The sequence below is a fragment of the Ochotona curzoniae genome, unplaced genomic scaffold (assembly GCF_017591425.1).
Source record: "Ochotona curzoniae isolate NIBS_2020 unplaced genomic scaffold, NIBS_Ocur_1.0 scaffold_2587, whole genome shotgun sequence".
In the NCBI taxonomy this organism is placed as follows: domain Eukaryota; kingdom Metazoa; phylum Chordata; class Mammalia; order Lagomorpha; family Ochotonidae; genus Ochotona; species Ochotona curzoniae.
Genome location: NW_024467096.1, coordinates 11,133,927 through 11,146,243, shown reverse-complemented (window position 1 = coordinate 11,146,243; position 12,317 = coordinate 11,133,927). Strand labels below are relative to the sequence as shown.

The following is a 12,317-nucleotide window of genomic DNA, read 5'->3' as shown; positions in this document are numbered from 1 at the left end:
TAATGAACAAAGTAGTTGGAGAAAAATGCAGAGCTAATGGCCAATATCTCTGTCTGACTCATGCCCAATATCTAGGGCTGGCAGGAGGTAGGGTTTAAGGACGTAGAGTTTTAAAAACTAGATATACATGATATGCAAATTAAAGACAACATTCTATAAAAGTCACGTCATTAGAATCAGGCATATTGAACTTGCCTCTAATTTTGTCTTTTTTCTCTGCATCCTTTGGTCATCTCAACTCCCTCATTTTCACTTGCACTTTCACTGTGTATGCCACCAAATAGACAGTGTATGGGCAATGGATAGGGGAAAGCAAAGAATCAAGTATAGAAAACTGTAGAGTACAAAAGACCAGAAAGGAAAGGTCAAATGAGATCAGCTTGTTCCAAGCACAGTCTTCAATTCACTTCAGTACTAAAAATACAACATTACACACATAGTATTAGGCATACCATTCAGAAACATCGTTTTAAGAGTCATTTGAAAAATGATGGCCAGGTCTGGCAGGATTGCATAGTTAGGAAATCAGACAGCAGGCAAAAATGGATAAAACAAGACAGAAAAAGAATTAGAAAGGAAAGTTGAATGGAAAAAAAGACAGGAAAATTATTGCTCTAATGAGAAATGCAAAATTTTCCACCAGACAGCTATGACTCTTGGCGGAATGACTTCTGTGTCATATGAATGAAAATGCCTGATAGAAAGGGCTGTCCACATGGGTATGCCCTTTGCTCTGACCCTGAAGGCAAGAGGCCCACTGCAGGTTTTAGCTACAGGACTGATTTGCCAGATTACCACCAGGAGGTAGCCATGCCATTACATACAGCGTGAGAAGAACATAAGGCTGGAGATGGAATTCTCAAATACTGGACCCAGATCCACTTCTTGGCCCTTCTCGATTTGTCATGCATCCTGTGGGGCCCAGTGTCACTATATGATAATGACCCGTTAAGCTATAATGTTTTCATAGTTCCAATAACTCCATCCCTACTCCCCCTAGATCGTATATTTTGAACAAAATTGTTATCGCTTCCTTTCATTCTCCTACTTCACTCCCCATAAACAATTTGGCCCGAGGATGCTCTCTTAGAGTCCCCTCCAGTTCCGAAACATGTGATCCTAAAATCCACAATGTACTCAATCCTTTTATAATATAAAATGATCATTGTTACAGCAAACTAGTGAACCTTCACTTTCAGTGAACCTAACCCACCCTACAGAATTTATCAGATCGCATCTGTGTAGCAATCTAAACTTCCATCAAACATTTCAAAACAGAATTCCACACGGCTACCACCCTTCGGAATTTTTTCAGTGAGTAAATGACATTAGTGGAATGCATTTTAATCTCGGAGATGGGATCCGTAAAGACAGACTAGCATTTTATTCCTTTCCCTTATTAAAATCTGCAGATAAATTCCTGATGCTCCACATGAAAACAGGAGAATTTGTGGCCTTCTCCTACACCTAGGTAGCCCTCTCTGCTTAGGAGGCAAATTAGAGCTGATGTGGCATTCCAATAGACTGCGTTTCTGCATCCACAGCACATAGCATCTGAGAACAAACCAGGCATAGTTGTGTCAAGTTTCCTCTCTAAGAAGCTAGGCATAAAGATAGTGACATTCTCATAATTAAAGCACCAAAAAAAAAAAAAAAAAAGTTTTAACTGTGAGAGAGGAAAAAAACGTCTCCTGAAGAAATTACCATTAAAAAAAACAATTTCAAAATAGCTGCTTAAGGCGACAGAGTATACATATTCCAAACACAGGTTAAGAAAAAAGTCTTAAACATTAGATTCAGAAATGTTTTCTATTTTGACCTAGCAGCATCCATGTGATGCAACTGTAAAATGTTTTCATTTCTTTTTCAAGGCATTCGTTTTAAAAGCGGAAATGCAGTCAACAGACTAGGAGTGGGGGAATTCCTTAAAGCTACTGCTTTTTTTTTTTTTTTACTTTTCTGTAAATCACTAATAAAAAGATTATGTTGGAGATAAAGGGAACTTAGGGTCTCCTGAGGGAGACAGGATAGCCTAAATTAATTGCATTCCTCAGCAAACCCCACCCCCTTTAATCCTGAAAAGCAAAGCAAAGGTCAAATGGCACACAGCATCAACTCAGAAACAAAACATGCAGAGGCAAGCTTTTACAAAATAGAAAATAAACAGCAGGAGTTCCTTGTTGTTTCTTAAGTAGGCAGAAACCATTTCTGGTTATAAAGGACACAGACTATAAGGTCTCTTGATTACATTTGGTTAAAGTCTACAAACACACACAGGAAAACTGGAACATTGTGTCAAGGAATTTCTGAAGTAGTATCACATAATAAGAACGAAATCAGAAACACAGAATGCTGAAGGTTTGCAACCTCAGGCAAAAACTGTGAGTAGAAAACCCCGGGAAGTCAAGCAGTCCACAGTGCATATAACATTCTTTCCCCCTTCCAGGCAGGGAACCAAATAACCAATATGAGAAAACTTCCTGCAACTGAACAGAAAGATTTCTCAGAAATATTAGAGGGACAGAGAATCAAACTTCGATTCTTTCCACCAAGACAAACTAAGCATTTGCTTCTATCACCCTGAGTTAAGTATCCGGAGTCAATACAGTAGCTGATGACCTGAGAGCATGTAATCTCAAATCAAGTAAATCAAATATATTTTTTAAAGATGTGTTTACATAAGTTGACTTACTTGAAAGCTAACAAGAGAGTGTGCACACAAGAGAGAGAGGTTTTATACATGTCCCTGAAATGTTCACAAGAGCCAGGGCTGGACCAGGGCAAAGCCAAGAGCCTGGAAGACATTCTGGGTGGCAATGTCCCTCAGTGAGCATTAGCAGGAAACTGGATTCAGGAGTGTGTGGAGTGGGGACTCAAATCCTGGCACTGAGGTATGGGATGGGAATCCCAACTGGCATTACCAATGTGTACCTCAAATCATATTTGTTAATGTCCCAGATGATTCACAAATCAGTTACCTAATAAACAGACTTGCAAACTTCTACTTTAAGAGATACATAAATAATCTTTCTTGATGCTAAGAAATCTCAGCAGTGAATAACTATGCCAATTTCCAAAACAAGATTAAAAATCAATGACAGAAAGAGAATAAATCATTACTATAAGTTTTCAGCAATGGGAAATGTTAGCAGTTCTAGAAGCATTGCAAGAGGGCCTCATTAAATTAGGCATATTTGTAAAAAAGGAAAACAATGATGGGAAAAAGTGGAAGGTAATAACCACCAATAGTAAGAAACACATCTTGAGTCTTTATTGAGAACTAAATTCTCAGCATTTTTGTTCTGAGCATTTCTATACCAATTATCTCTCAAACTTAACCCAAAGCAAGTAGGTAAATCCTGTTGTTTCTTTATTTCGCAGATGGTAGAACTGAAGTTCAGAAAACTTACATAATTTGTTCAGACACTTTGCTGGAGATTGGGAAAGCCGAACAAAGATCAGGGATCTTTCTTATTCTAGAATCTACCTACTCCAAGGTAGAACAAACAAGCCAAGAGAAGCAAAAGTATCAGCTTTGAGACAAAGCACCCGTTGTCCCTTTTGGCTGGAGTGGCAGGGCTTGGGGCGGTAGGTCTGGGAAGAATGAGAAACCAGGCTACAAATACTATGATAGCAGGGGAAATCCACTGGAAGTCTCTGGGTAGAGAATGCAAGATATAGCTATATTTCACAATTGAAAATGATAAAAATCAAAAATGTGAAGAGTTTCACCCTGCATTAACATGAAAAGTCTGGCTTGATTACCACTTCATAAATCATTCAGAGCCAAGTCTCAACAGGCCAAAGCTTGCGAAAGACTCTACAGAACAGCCGCTGAGAGAAACTCAGCGAGTGCCTGTGACCCCACTAGGAAAGGAACTGCACATCCCTGGAGCTGTCCAAACCTGGCATCAGGATCACCCTGGAGACCTGGAGACCGTAACATTCTGACCCCACAGGCAGTGGCCACAGACCAGGACGCCTGGGGATCAGACACCTGCAGAGCCCAGACGGCTACCTCCCAGGCTGTGTTCATCACTTGTGACATGGAGCAAATACTTTCCCTTTCTGAATCTCCTTTTCCTCATCTAGAAAATGAAAAATTGACTTACCAGGTTTCCCAGCTTACACTTTTCAATCCTTCTTCCATTCCAACACACTACCCTTAAAAGATAAATTTCTGTCAGCAGCCCCACCAGCCAAGACATTGAACACAAACAACACCTCCTGAGGTCTGCAGTTTGTAATCCTCCCAGAATTAGTTCTGGACCTTTCTGGGTCAAAGGCTCACGATTAGTTCTGAAAAGTTTCTTTAAACGTGTTAGCTGTACTTTCTTAGCTGTCCCAACTCTCCCCATTCTCCTGGAAGATAATTTAGCCCGGGGTTATCTTTTTTAGTGCACACTGGATTACTGTTGTCAAAAGGATTTCAATGGCGTAAGGCAGTGGGACCACATCCAGATTCGTGTAGTGCTCCTTATCCTAACCGTGAGGAATGAGTGCCTGAGAATCCAGATCTGTCAGAGCCTCCATTTATATCTTTCTTTCAAAGTTTTATTTCATTGTCAAATGGTGGTTTGTGTATGTGTGTATTGGGGGCGGGGGAGGAGACAGAGAGAGACAAAAAGACATTTCAAGAAAGCTAAACAAATTTTGGTATTGTTGAGGGAAGGTGAATACTTTTAGAGTGAAGAATTATGTTCTATTTTTTTTTTTTTAGGTATTTACAATCTCTAGCCATCAAAAGCAGTTTTCCCAATGGCTAAAATTACTTCCTCCTTAAGAGATTATCAGTGTGGGCCTAGCGTGATAGCCTAACAGCTAAAGTTGTCAACTTGCACGTGCCAGGATTCCATACGGGTGCTGGTTTTAATCCCAGGGGCCCCACTTCCCATCCAGCTCCCTGCTTTCCCTGCTTGTGGCCTGGGAAAACAGTCGAGGAAAGCCCAAAGCCTTGGGACCCTGTGTCCATGTGGGAGACCTGAAAGAGGCTACTGGCTCCTGGCTTTGGATCAGCTCAGTTTTGGCTGTTGGGGCCATTTGGGGAATGAATCATCAAATGGAAGACTTCCTCTCTGTCTCTCCTTCTCTCTGCATATCTGACTTCCCAATAAAAATAAAATAAATCTTTTTTTTTTAAGTGAGATATTATGTGTAGTGTGAATCCAAGGAGCTTCACCTGTCAGGTGCAAAGTACGATGTGGGGAGAAGATGCAAAGCTTATCCTGCACCCAGCAAACTGCTGATAAGACAGATTAACGCATGAAGTCACAAATTTTTGAAAAAGCTTCATGAGCTAATCAGACAATCCCGACAGTTTCCCCGCTGATGCTCCTATGTGGGGTTCATTTCTGTAATCAGTTGTTTGCTAAAATCCTAAATTACTGACACCTATGGATTCACCCCCTGTGACGTCCCATCAGTGAACAGGAGAAAGGTTGACCAGCACAGATACCAACAAGGATGCAAATGTAACGACAGAATCAAAGAAACCCACATATGGACACTCACCAACCACGTCATTGCTTATTTTCACAGGATCAAGCATGAGTTTGTATTCCTTCTTGGAGCTAAGAAAAATTGTCCAAGATGCCTGACAGAAGTCTCAGCAGGATGGCCACCCTCACATGTCAGACTCCAGCGAGGACCTGGCTACCGGGACCACCCACATTCTGCTTTGAGAACAAGTTTATGACATCTCTGTCGGGCACCGCAGGTACCGTCTGCCCAGTATGGCCTGGTTTTTTTAGAGCCAACAAACCTGTGTCACTCCCCTAAGGAAATGAGTTATCCCTCATACATGTTTCAGCGAATCTAAGGAAGCAGAACATAAGCCCTAAAAAGTCGGGGGATTGCCCCTCACTTTCCGCCCCAGACACCAGTGTAGTGAACTCCAATATCTTACAGCATGTTGAGAGAGAATTGACTCAACTGTGATTCTGAGAATTCCACAGAAAATGACAAATCTACAAGAGTCCCACATTCCCCAACAGGCAGAAACCCGTGAGAGGAGCTGCAAAAGGCATATGGGTATCTGAACAGGGTGTGTATTTCTCCTTGCCTCCAAAAACCAGTCTGGACTATTGGTTGCAGCCATCATACAGTCTCCAAGAGGGCCACTGCGCCAGCAGCTCTTGAAGAGACTTCTGACATATTAACATGGAAAATCAGAATGTTTGGAGGAGAGGAAGAAATTCACAACAACATGTGGATGAGTAGAACTCATTCTAAATTCCCCTCGATGACGTTATTAAATAGTTCTTCCACACCACGGCTGTGGGAAAGATGCCAATATATACTGGATATCTCCTGACACTAACTTCAGGCAAGTTACACACACGCGACAGAACCGGAAAGAACACACCAGGCGTGTGACAGCCACCAACGGAGTCTAAAGCAAGTCTTCAGAGATGGGAAACATGAATCAAGGGAGACGGGAGACGGACAGGCACCCGCAGAAGGGGCACTTGCCTCACAGCGTCTACCCCTCCCAGACTCCCTTCTCTCTACCTTTGAACTCCACACTGTTCTTGTCCTTGAAGTGGAAAATAGAAACATTTCTTTAGAAGCGTACTTCCTATACTGTGATTTTAATATTTTATTTTTAACTTTCTTCAGAAAAGAGGTCTCGGACACAGTGTACAGGACATGAGGGAGTGGAGACAGAAGAGAAATGGATTCTAGGGGGGGCAAGAAAGCACCTGTGGGAGAAGCTGAACTAGACCCACCTGGGACAAAGCACGGGGTGAGTGCTAGCAGAACAGCCCTGCTCGGGAGGGTGGAACGGATGCTGAGAGAGAAAAGGACTTGCCCAAGTTCAGTGCAGTGCTGGTAACAGAGCTCAGCGCTCCTGCCACAGGTACCCAGGTTCACACGTGAGAGACAGAGACCTTGAAAGAGACCAGATCTGGAAGACTGGAGGACAGAATCCTAGTAGCAGACTGACAGGAACAGTAATGAGGGCTTCCAACGAACTCCGGAGCCTCGGCATGGGGGGTGAGGGTGTCGGGTGTGGAAGCGCGCGCTGTGGGTACCTTGACGTAGGCCCGTTGCAGGTAGTTGTAGGGCACTCTGCGTTGGAAGTCACTCCGCACATCCTCGCTGACCCGGTGGCGGGACACAGGTCCCCCGAGGCGCTGGGTCTCGCAGCTACGGTAGCAGCGCGCCCGTTCGAGCAGCGCGCGGAAGAAGGGCAGCTCAGCCCCGGGGCCGGTCCCGGGGGGCGCGAGCGGGCGGCGCGCGGCGCAGTGGCGGGTGCAGCGCGTGCGGATCTGCCGCAGGCGCCGGTGGCTGCTCAGCGCCGCTTCCAAGTCGCGCACCGCCTGCTCGTAGTCCCCGCTGTAGTAGGCAGCCACACCGCTGGCGTAGAGGAGGTCGAAGGGCTGCAGAGGCCCGCGCTCCGGCTCTGGCTCCCCGCGCCCGCTGTCCGGGGGGCCGCACCACAGAGGAGGCGGTAGCAGCAGCAGCAGCAGCAGCAGCGGCGGCGGCGGCGGCCAGATGCGCTCCCGCATCCTCTGCCGGGAAGAGGCGCGGGACCACCACGCTCCGAGACGGCTCCGGGGCTTCTTGCGTCCGGGCCCCCTCTCCCACCTCCTAGTACAAACACTCTGGCCCGGCCGCGATCTGGCTGCCCTCACAGGCCCAGGTGACTGCCGGCGCTCCGCGGACTGAGAGGAGGAGGCTCTACCCAGCCGGCCGCTCTTAAAGGGACGCCCACAGCTCACACGCTCCTCCTGCTGCCCGACCTCAGCGAGCAGCTCTCCCAGGCTCCTAGCTGCAGCGCCGGCTACTGAGTTGCAACCTTAAGGGCCAATCGGAAACCGGGCGCTTCTTGAAGCCAACTCCAGAAGAGGAGCTTTTGACTTGAGATTCTCCCCCACCCCCCGCCCCACTCCTTCTCTCCTTTCCTTTCTTTCCTAAGAAATGCTGAAAATTCAACTTAGGGTCCTCTAAGACCTTCGTCGTTTTCTCGATTCTACCCCACGATCTCATAATCTTCAGTGTGCTTTATCTTCAGACGAAGGCACCACAGGGGAGGTGCGTCCTGTTCATGAGGAGTATGGTTTACAAAAGTCGGGATTCTAGAGCTGAGAATGAGGAGTGGTCAAGCTGACTGAATCCTGGTCCTTTAGAACTATGGCTGCTACCTTCGGTGAGGATCAACCCCCCTCCCTTGCCTCCCCAGTCAGCTTCTGGGCGTGAAGCAGAGGGCATGGGCGCGGGAAGAACACAGAACACCGGCAGCCTGCTTCTGCTGTGCGCTCCTAGGCTTCCGAGGGCAGCAAGCACTGCCAAAGGAAGTGGAGCCTTGCCTTGTGCCTCCAGATTGCCTGCTGTGTACTCTTGCTCAGCTCCAGGGTTAAAACTCAATTTCCTTTTACAATCACCAAACGTCCCACCAAGTCAAATGGGATGCAAATATAAATTCTTATTGTAAGATGCAAACAACAAGGCAATTTAATAAACGCACCCCCCCTGGAATGTAAGTAATGAGTTTCCACCCAGGAATGGGAAGAAAGATGGAAATTACTTCCAGGCTGCAAGGAATAGCTGGAACACTTCCTGTCCTCCAAGTCCCCTTGACCATAAAATACCTTCCCAGCCAAGGTGTTCCTCTTGCTGGTTCCTTGGCACCAAGCACCCGGATTGATTCAGGCAAGCTTGTGTACTCAACTCTGGTGTCCAGCCTGCTGCCTCCTGGAGACATTTCTGTGGTTTCCGGTAGGGCCTGTGGGAGTCGCAGCAAAGTCTCCAACCACTGGGATGATGACCTGAGGGAAGGAGATGGGAAAAAACATCATTTATCATCTCAGTGATAGAAGTTTCCCAAAGAAGGCTTTTTTTTGTGGAATCACCAAGATGCTGACACGGCTGCCAGAATTTTTCTTTTTTATTTATGTGAGTGAGAGAGAGCATTCCTGCCCATTTGTTTATTCCTCAAATGCCCCTAATCAAAGGGAATGGGCTGGAGCCAAAGCCAGAAGCCCAGCACTCAATCCAGGTCTCCACATGGATAATTTGGCATCTACCCAATTACTTGAGACATGACCACTCCCTCCTCCCCAGTTCCCTGTCCAACAGCAAGAAGCTGGAGTCAGGAGCCAGAGTTCAGTGTCCAGTCCAGGTTCAGCCATGTGAGATGAGGGCATTTTAACTGCTGGCCTAAATACTGCCCCAGTTGCTGGAGGTTCATGCCTCATTCATTTTGTTCGACTTAATCACTCTGGCTGTGTAATTCCAAGGACACAGAAGAGTCAGGCTCTTGTTGTTTTTTCCACAAAACCTCACTAATTTATCTTATTCCACTGATGGAAAAACTCCAATTTGGGGCTAAACAATGAGGGCCTTTGGATATTCCATGCTACACAGAATTAGCTTTTGGGTCATCTGCCCAGACTTTGTCTCTAGGGGTTGTCTCTGCTTTCAGATAAAGTTTGGAGTCTATAATTAGCAATTCACTTGTGAAAAGCTTTGATGGATTGTAGCAGGGAATTTCTGCTATGGAATTCTAGGTAAAGAAGCTAGGAAGCTTTGCTGTATTATGCTTTTTTATTTTGTAACTTTGCCATGCTGTTTAATCCTCAACTAAGTCAGTTAACATCCCTACCTTTTGATTTCTTTGCTGAAAAAAGATACTCCAGAGAAAAGGGAGATGAAGAAATGATTGTACTTCTCTGTGGGAGCTTCCAGTGTTCTTTAGGAGAAATATAATTCACAGTACTGCAATGCAGCAGAGTGTGACGTGTGCTAGAGTGAATCCCCAGGGCTATAGAAGTGCAGAAGCTGACGTGGGGCTGTGCAAGGAAGGGTCTTGGAACACTTAGTGGATGAGCTGCCTTTGATATGGAGTTAAATACCTGGAGTTCAAAGGCATAGAAGTATATGGGTTATTCCCATGCTTGACATATACCCATCTAACCACCTTATTCTGCTCTGTACAATCCCTAACTGAGAAGAAAGCATTCACTTGCTGTCTCTCATTTGCCTGATCTGGAATAACCTGAAGAACTTACAGTACTAATAACAAGACATCACCTTGGGAGACTCATTTAATTGGTCCAGGGTATGTCTCAAGCACTGAGCTATTTTAGGCATTTTCCCAAGTGATTCTGACATAATTAAGGCTGAGAAATACTGGTTTATTGTCAATAGTTAGAAAGCATATATCTGAGACACAGAGCTAGGCAGAGTTGTGTGCCATCCTCAAATTTTCCTTCTCCAAGAAAGCCATCTGGTTCATCTAAGACTTGATTAAAACAAAGCCCATGACCATATGGTGATAAAGCTCACAGTGTGAAGAAGCTGATTACGAGTCAAGTTCTGCTGATCATGTCTTCAGAGTGTTAGAAGGGGCAGTTCACGGGACCCTTACAGCCCTGAATTTCTTGCTGAGCGTGCCAAGAATATATTCCTGCTTTGGATGGGCTGTCTCTTAGCTAACTGGTCTCACTCGTCTCATACTTCATCACTCCTTACATCTGTGAGTGGAGGCTTCCTATGTGAATTTCTAGCAAGTTGTTTGGTGATGAAGGGACTCTTGGTGCAGGAGCCATACCCAATAACCATATCCACTAACAGTGATTTTCAAACTTCGTTGTGTGATTAAAAACCTAACGAAAGAGACTGGTGTGGTAGCCTAGTGACCAAAGTCCTTGCCTTGCATGCGCCAGGTTCCCATATAGGCACCAGTTCTAATCTTGGTGGCCCTGTTTCTCATCCAGCTCCCGACTTGTGGCCTGGGAAAGCAGTGGAGGACAGCCCAAAGCGTTGGGACACTGCACCTGTGTAGGAAACCGGGAAGAGGCGCTGGGCTCCTGGCTTCGTCTTGGCACAGCTCCAGCTATTGAGGCCACTTGGAGAGTAAATCAACAGACAGAAAATCTTCCTCTTTGTCTCTCCTTCTCTCTACATATCTGCTTGTCCAATAAAAACAAACAAATAAACAAATAGATAAATAAATATAAAGAAAAAAAAAACAATGAAAGCAAAAATGTGGCCCTGAATTTCTAAAGTAGAAGGAAGCCTGGTTTTATTTATTTATTTGTTTATTTATTTATTTTCTCAAGGACATTTTTGATAGTAAGTTCTAGAATCACAGCCTTATTTACAGCAACAGTTCTCAATTGAGGTTGTTTCATTCCTACCAGAAGTCATTTGACAATACCCTGACATATTTTGGTCATCTCAATGAGGACATGGGAGTTGGAAACAGTCTTAGTATTGGTGTCCAGTGGAGAGAAGCCTGGTATAGCAACGTACCATAAGTGTGCATAATGCCAAACCTGAGCCTGGGGAACCCTGGGACAGAGCACAGTCTCATACTGAAGCTTTATCAATACTCTGGCTTTAAATAAAGAAACTTACACTCACAGGTCAAGCAGAGAGGTAGCAGTGGGGGTAACATATTTAATTTCAGATGGAAAGGTATTAAATATATGTATGCTGAATGTCATAGAAGACTGGGTAATAGTATTTCTGTAAAGAGAAGAAAATAAAGACAATGTATGGAAATGAAGATAGTATTGATGACCTGAGTAAAGTTCCTAAGCGAATACAAAATGTTGACATTTCATGAATGAGGAGACTGCGACTTCACTTTTGTTCCCCATGCCTTACAAACTTGAACAGCCAAAGCACAGGGAAGCTCATCCAAAACTCTAAAATGAACTCACTCATTTTCTTTTTTATTATTAGTTTTGGAGTCAGTCTTGACAGAAGCCTGGATTTCCTTGTGACTTCTGTTTACAAGTCAACAGCATCAATGTGTCCTCCATCAGAGGAAGGAATTCAGCAAATGCCTTCACATGCTTCTTATTTTCCAGATCAGCTTAGTGACCTTTTGTTTGTTCCTTGGTTGTTTGTTTTTTAATCTGACTATTCAGCTTCCTAAAAATTTCTTAAGGAGCAATTGTACTCAGAACAAATGTACTTACAGAACAAATGTACAACAAGCTTCATTAACACTTTTCACATACAAATTTGATAGTGGTTTCTTTTTAATCATGTGTAACCAGGGCTCTTGCTTTTCCCAAAGAGTTTTGATTCCTTTGAAATGAAAGGAATAATTCTCACTGTGTAACAGCCCAACTCATGTTCTGCTGCTGTTGATGCTGGCAACAAGGGAGTTGTTTTGAAAACTTTTTTTTTTTCCCTTGCACCAATAGGGTCATCTGAAGACTCCTCCACACCCTTCTCCACCACTTCAAATAAATTAGCACGAAAGGCAAGACAGCGTGACAACCAACAATCTGTCAAAACCAGAGAATAAGAAAGAAGGAGGGTTTTTTTTTTTAAGAAAAATTAATATTTAACTTACA

The 12,317-nt window shown here is 44.4% G+C and overlaps 1 protein-coding gene across 1 annotated transcript in view; it reads right to left on the bottom strand.

Annotated features, from left to right (window-relative positions):
- P3H2 (prolyl 3-hydroxylase 2) overlaps positions 1–7,702 on the bottom strand; it is a 138,038-nt gene extending 130,336 nt beyond the window's left edge. Inside the window, exon 1 of the mRNA XM_041002768.1 lies at positions 7,035–7,702. Coding sequence (XP_040858702.1) covers positions 7,035–7,511 — 477 coding nt within the window. The 5' untranslated portion in view covers positions 7,512–7,702. The remainder of the gene's footprint in view (positions 1–7,034) is intronic.
- Positions 7,703–12,317: the final 4,615 nt, after the last annotated feature.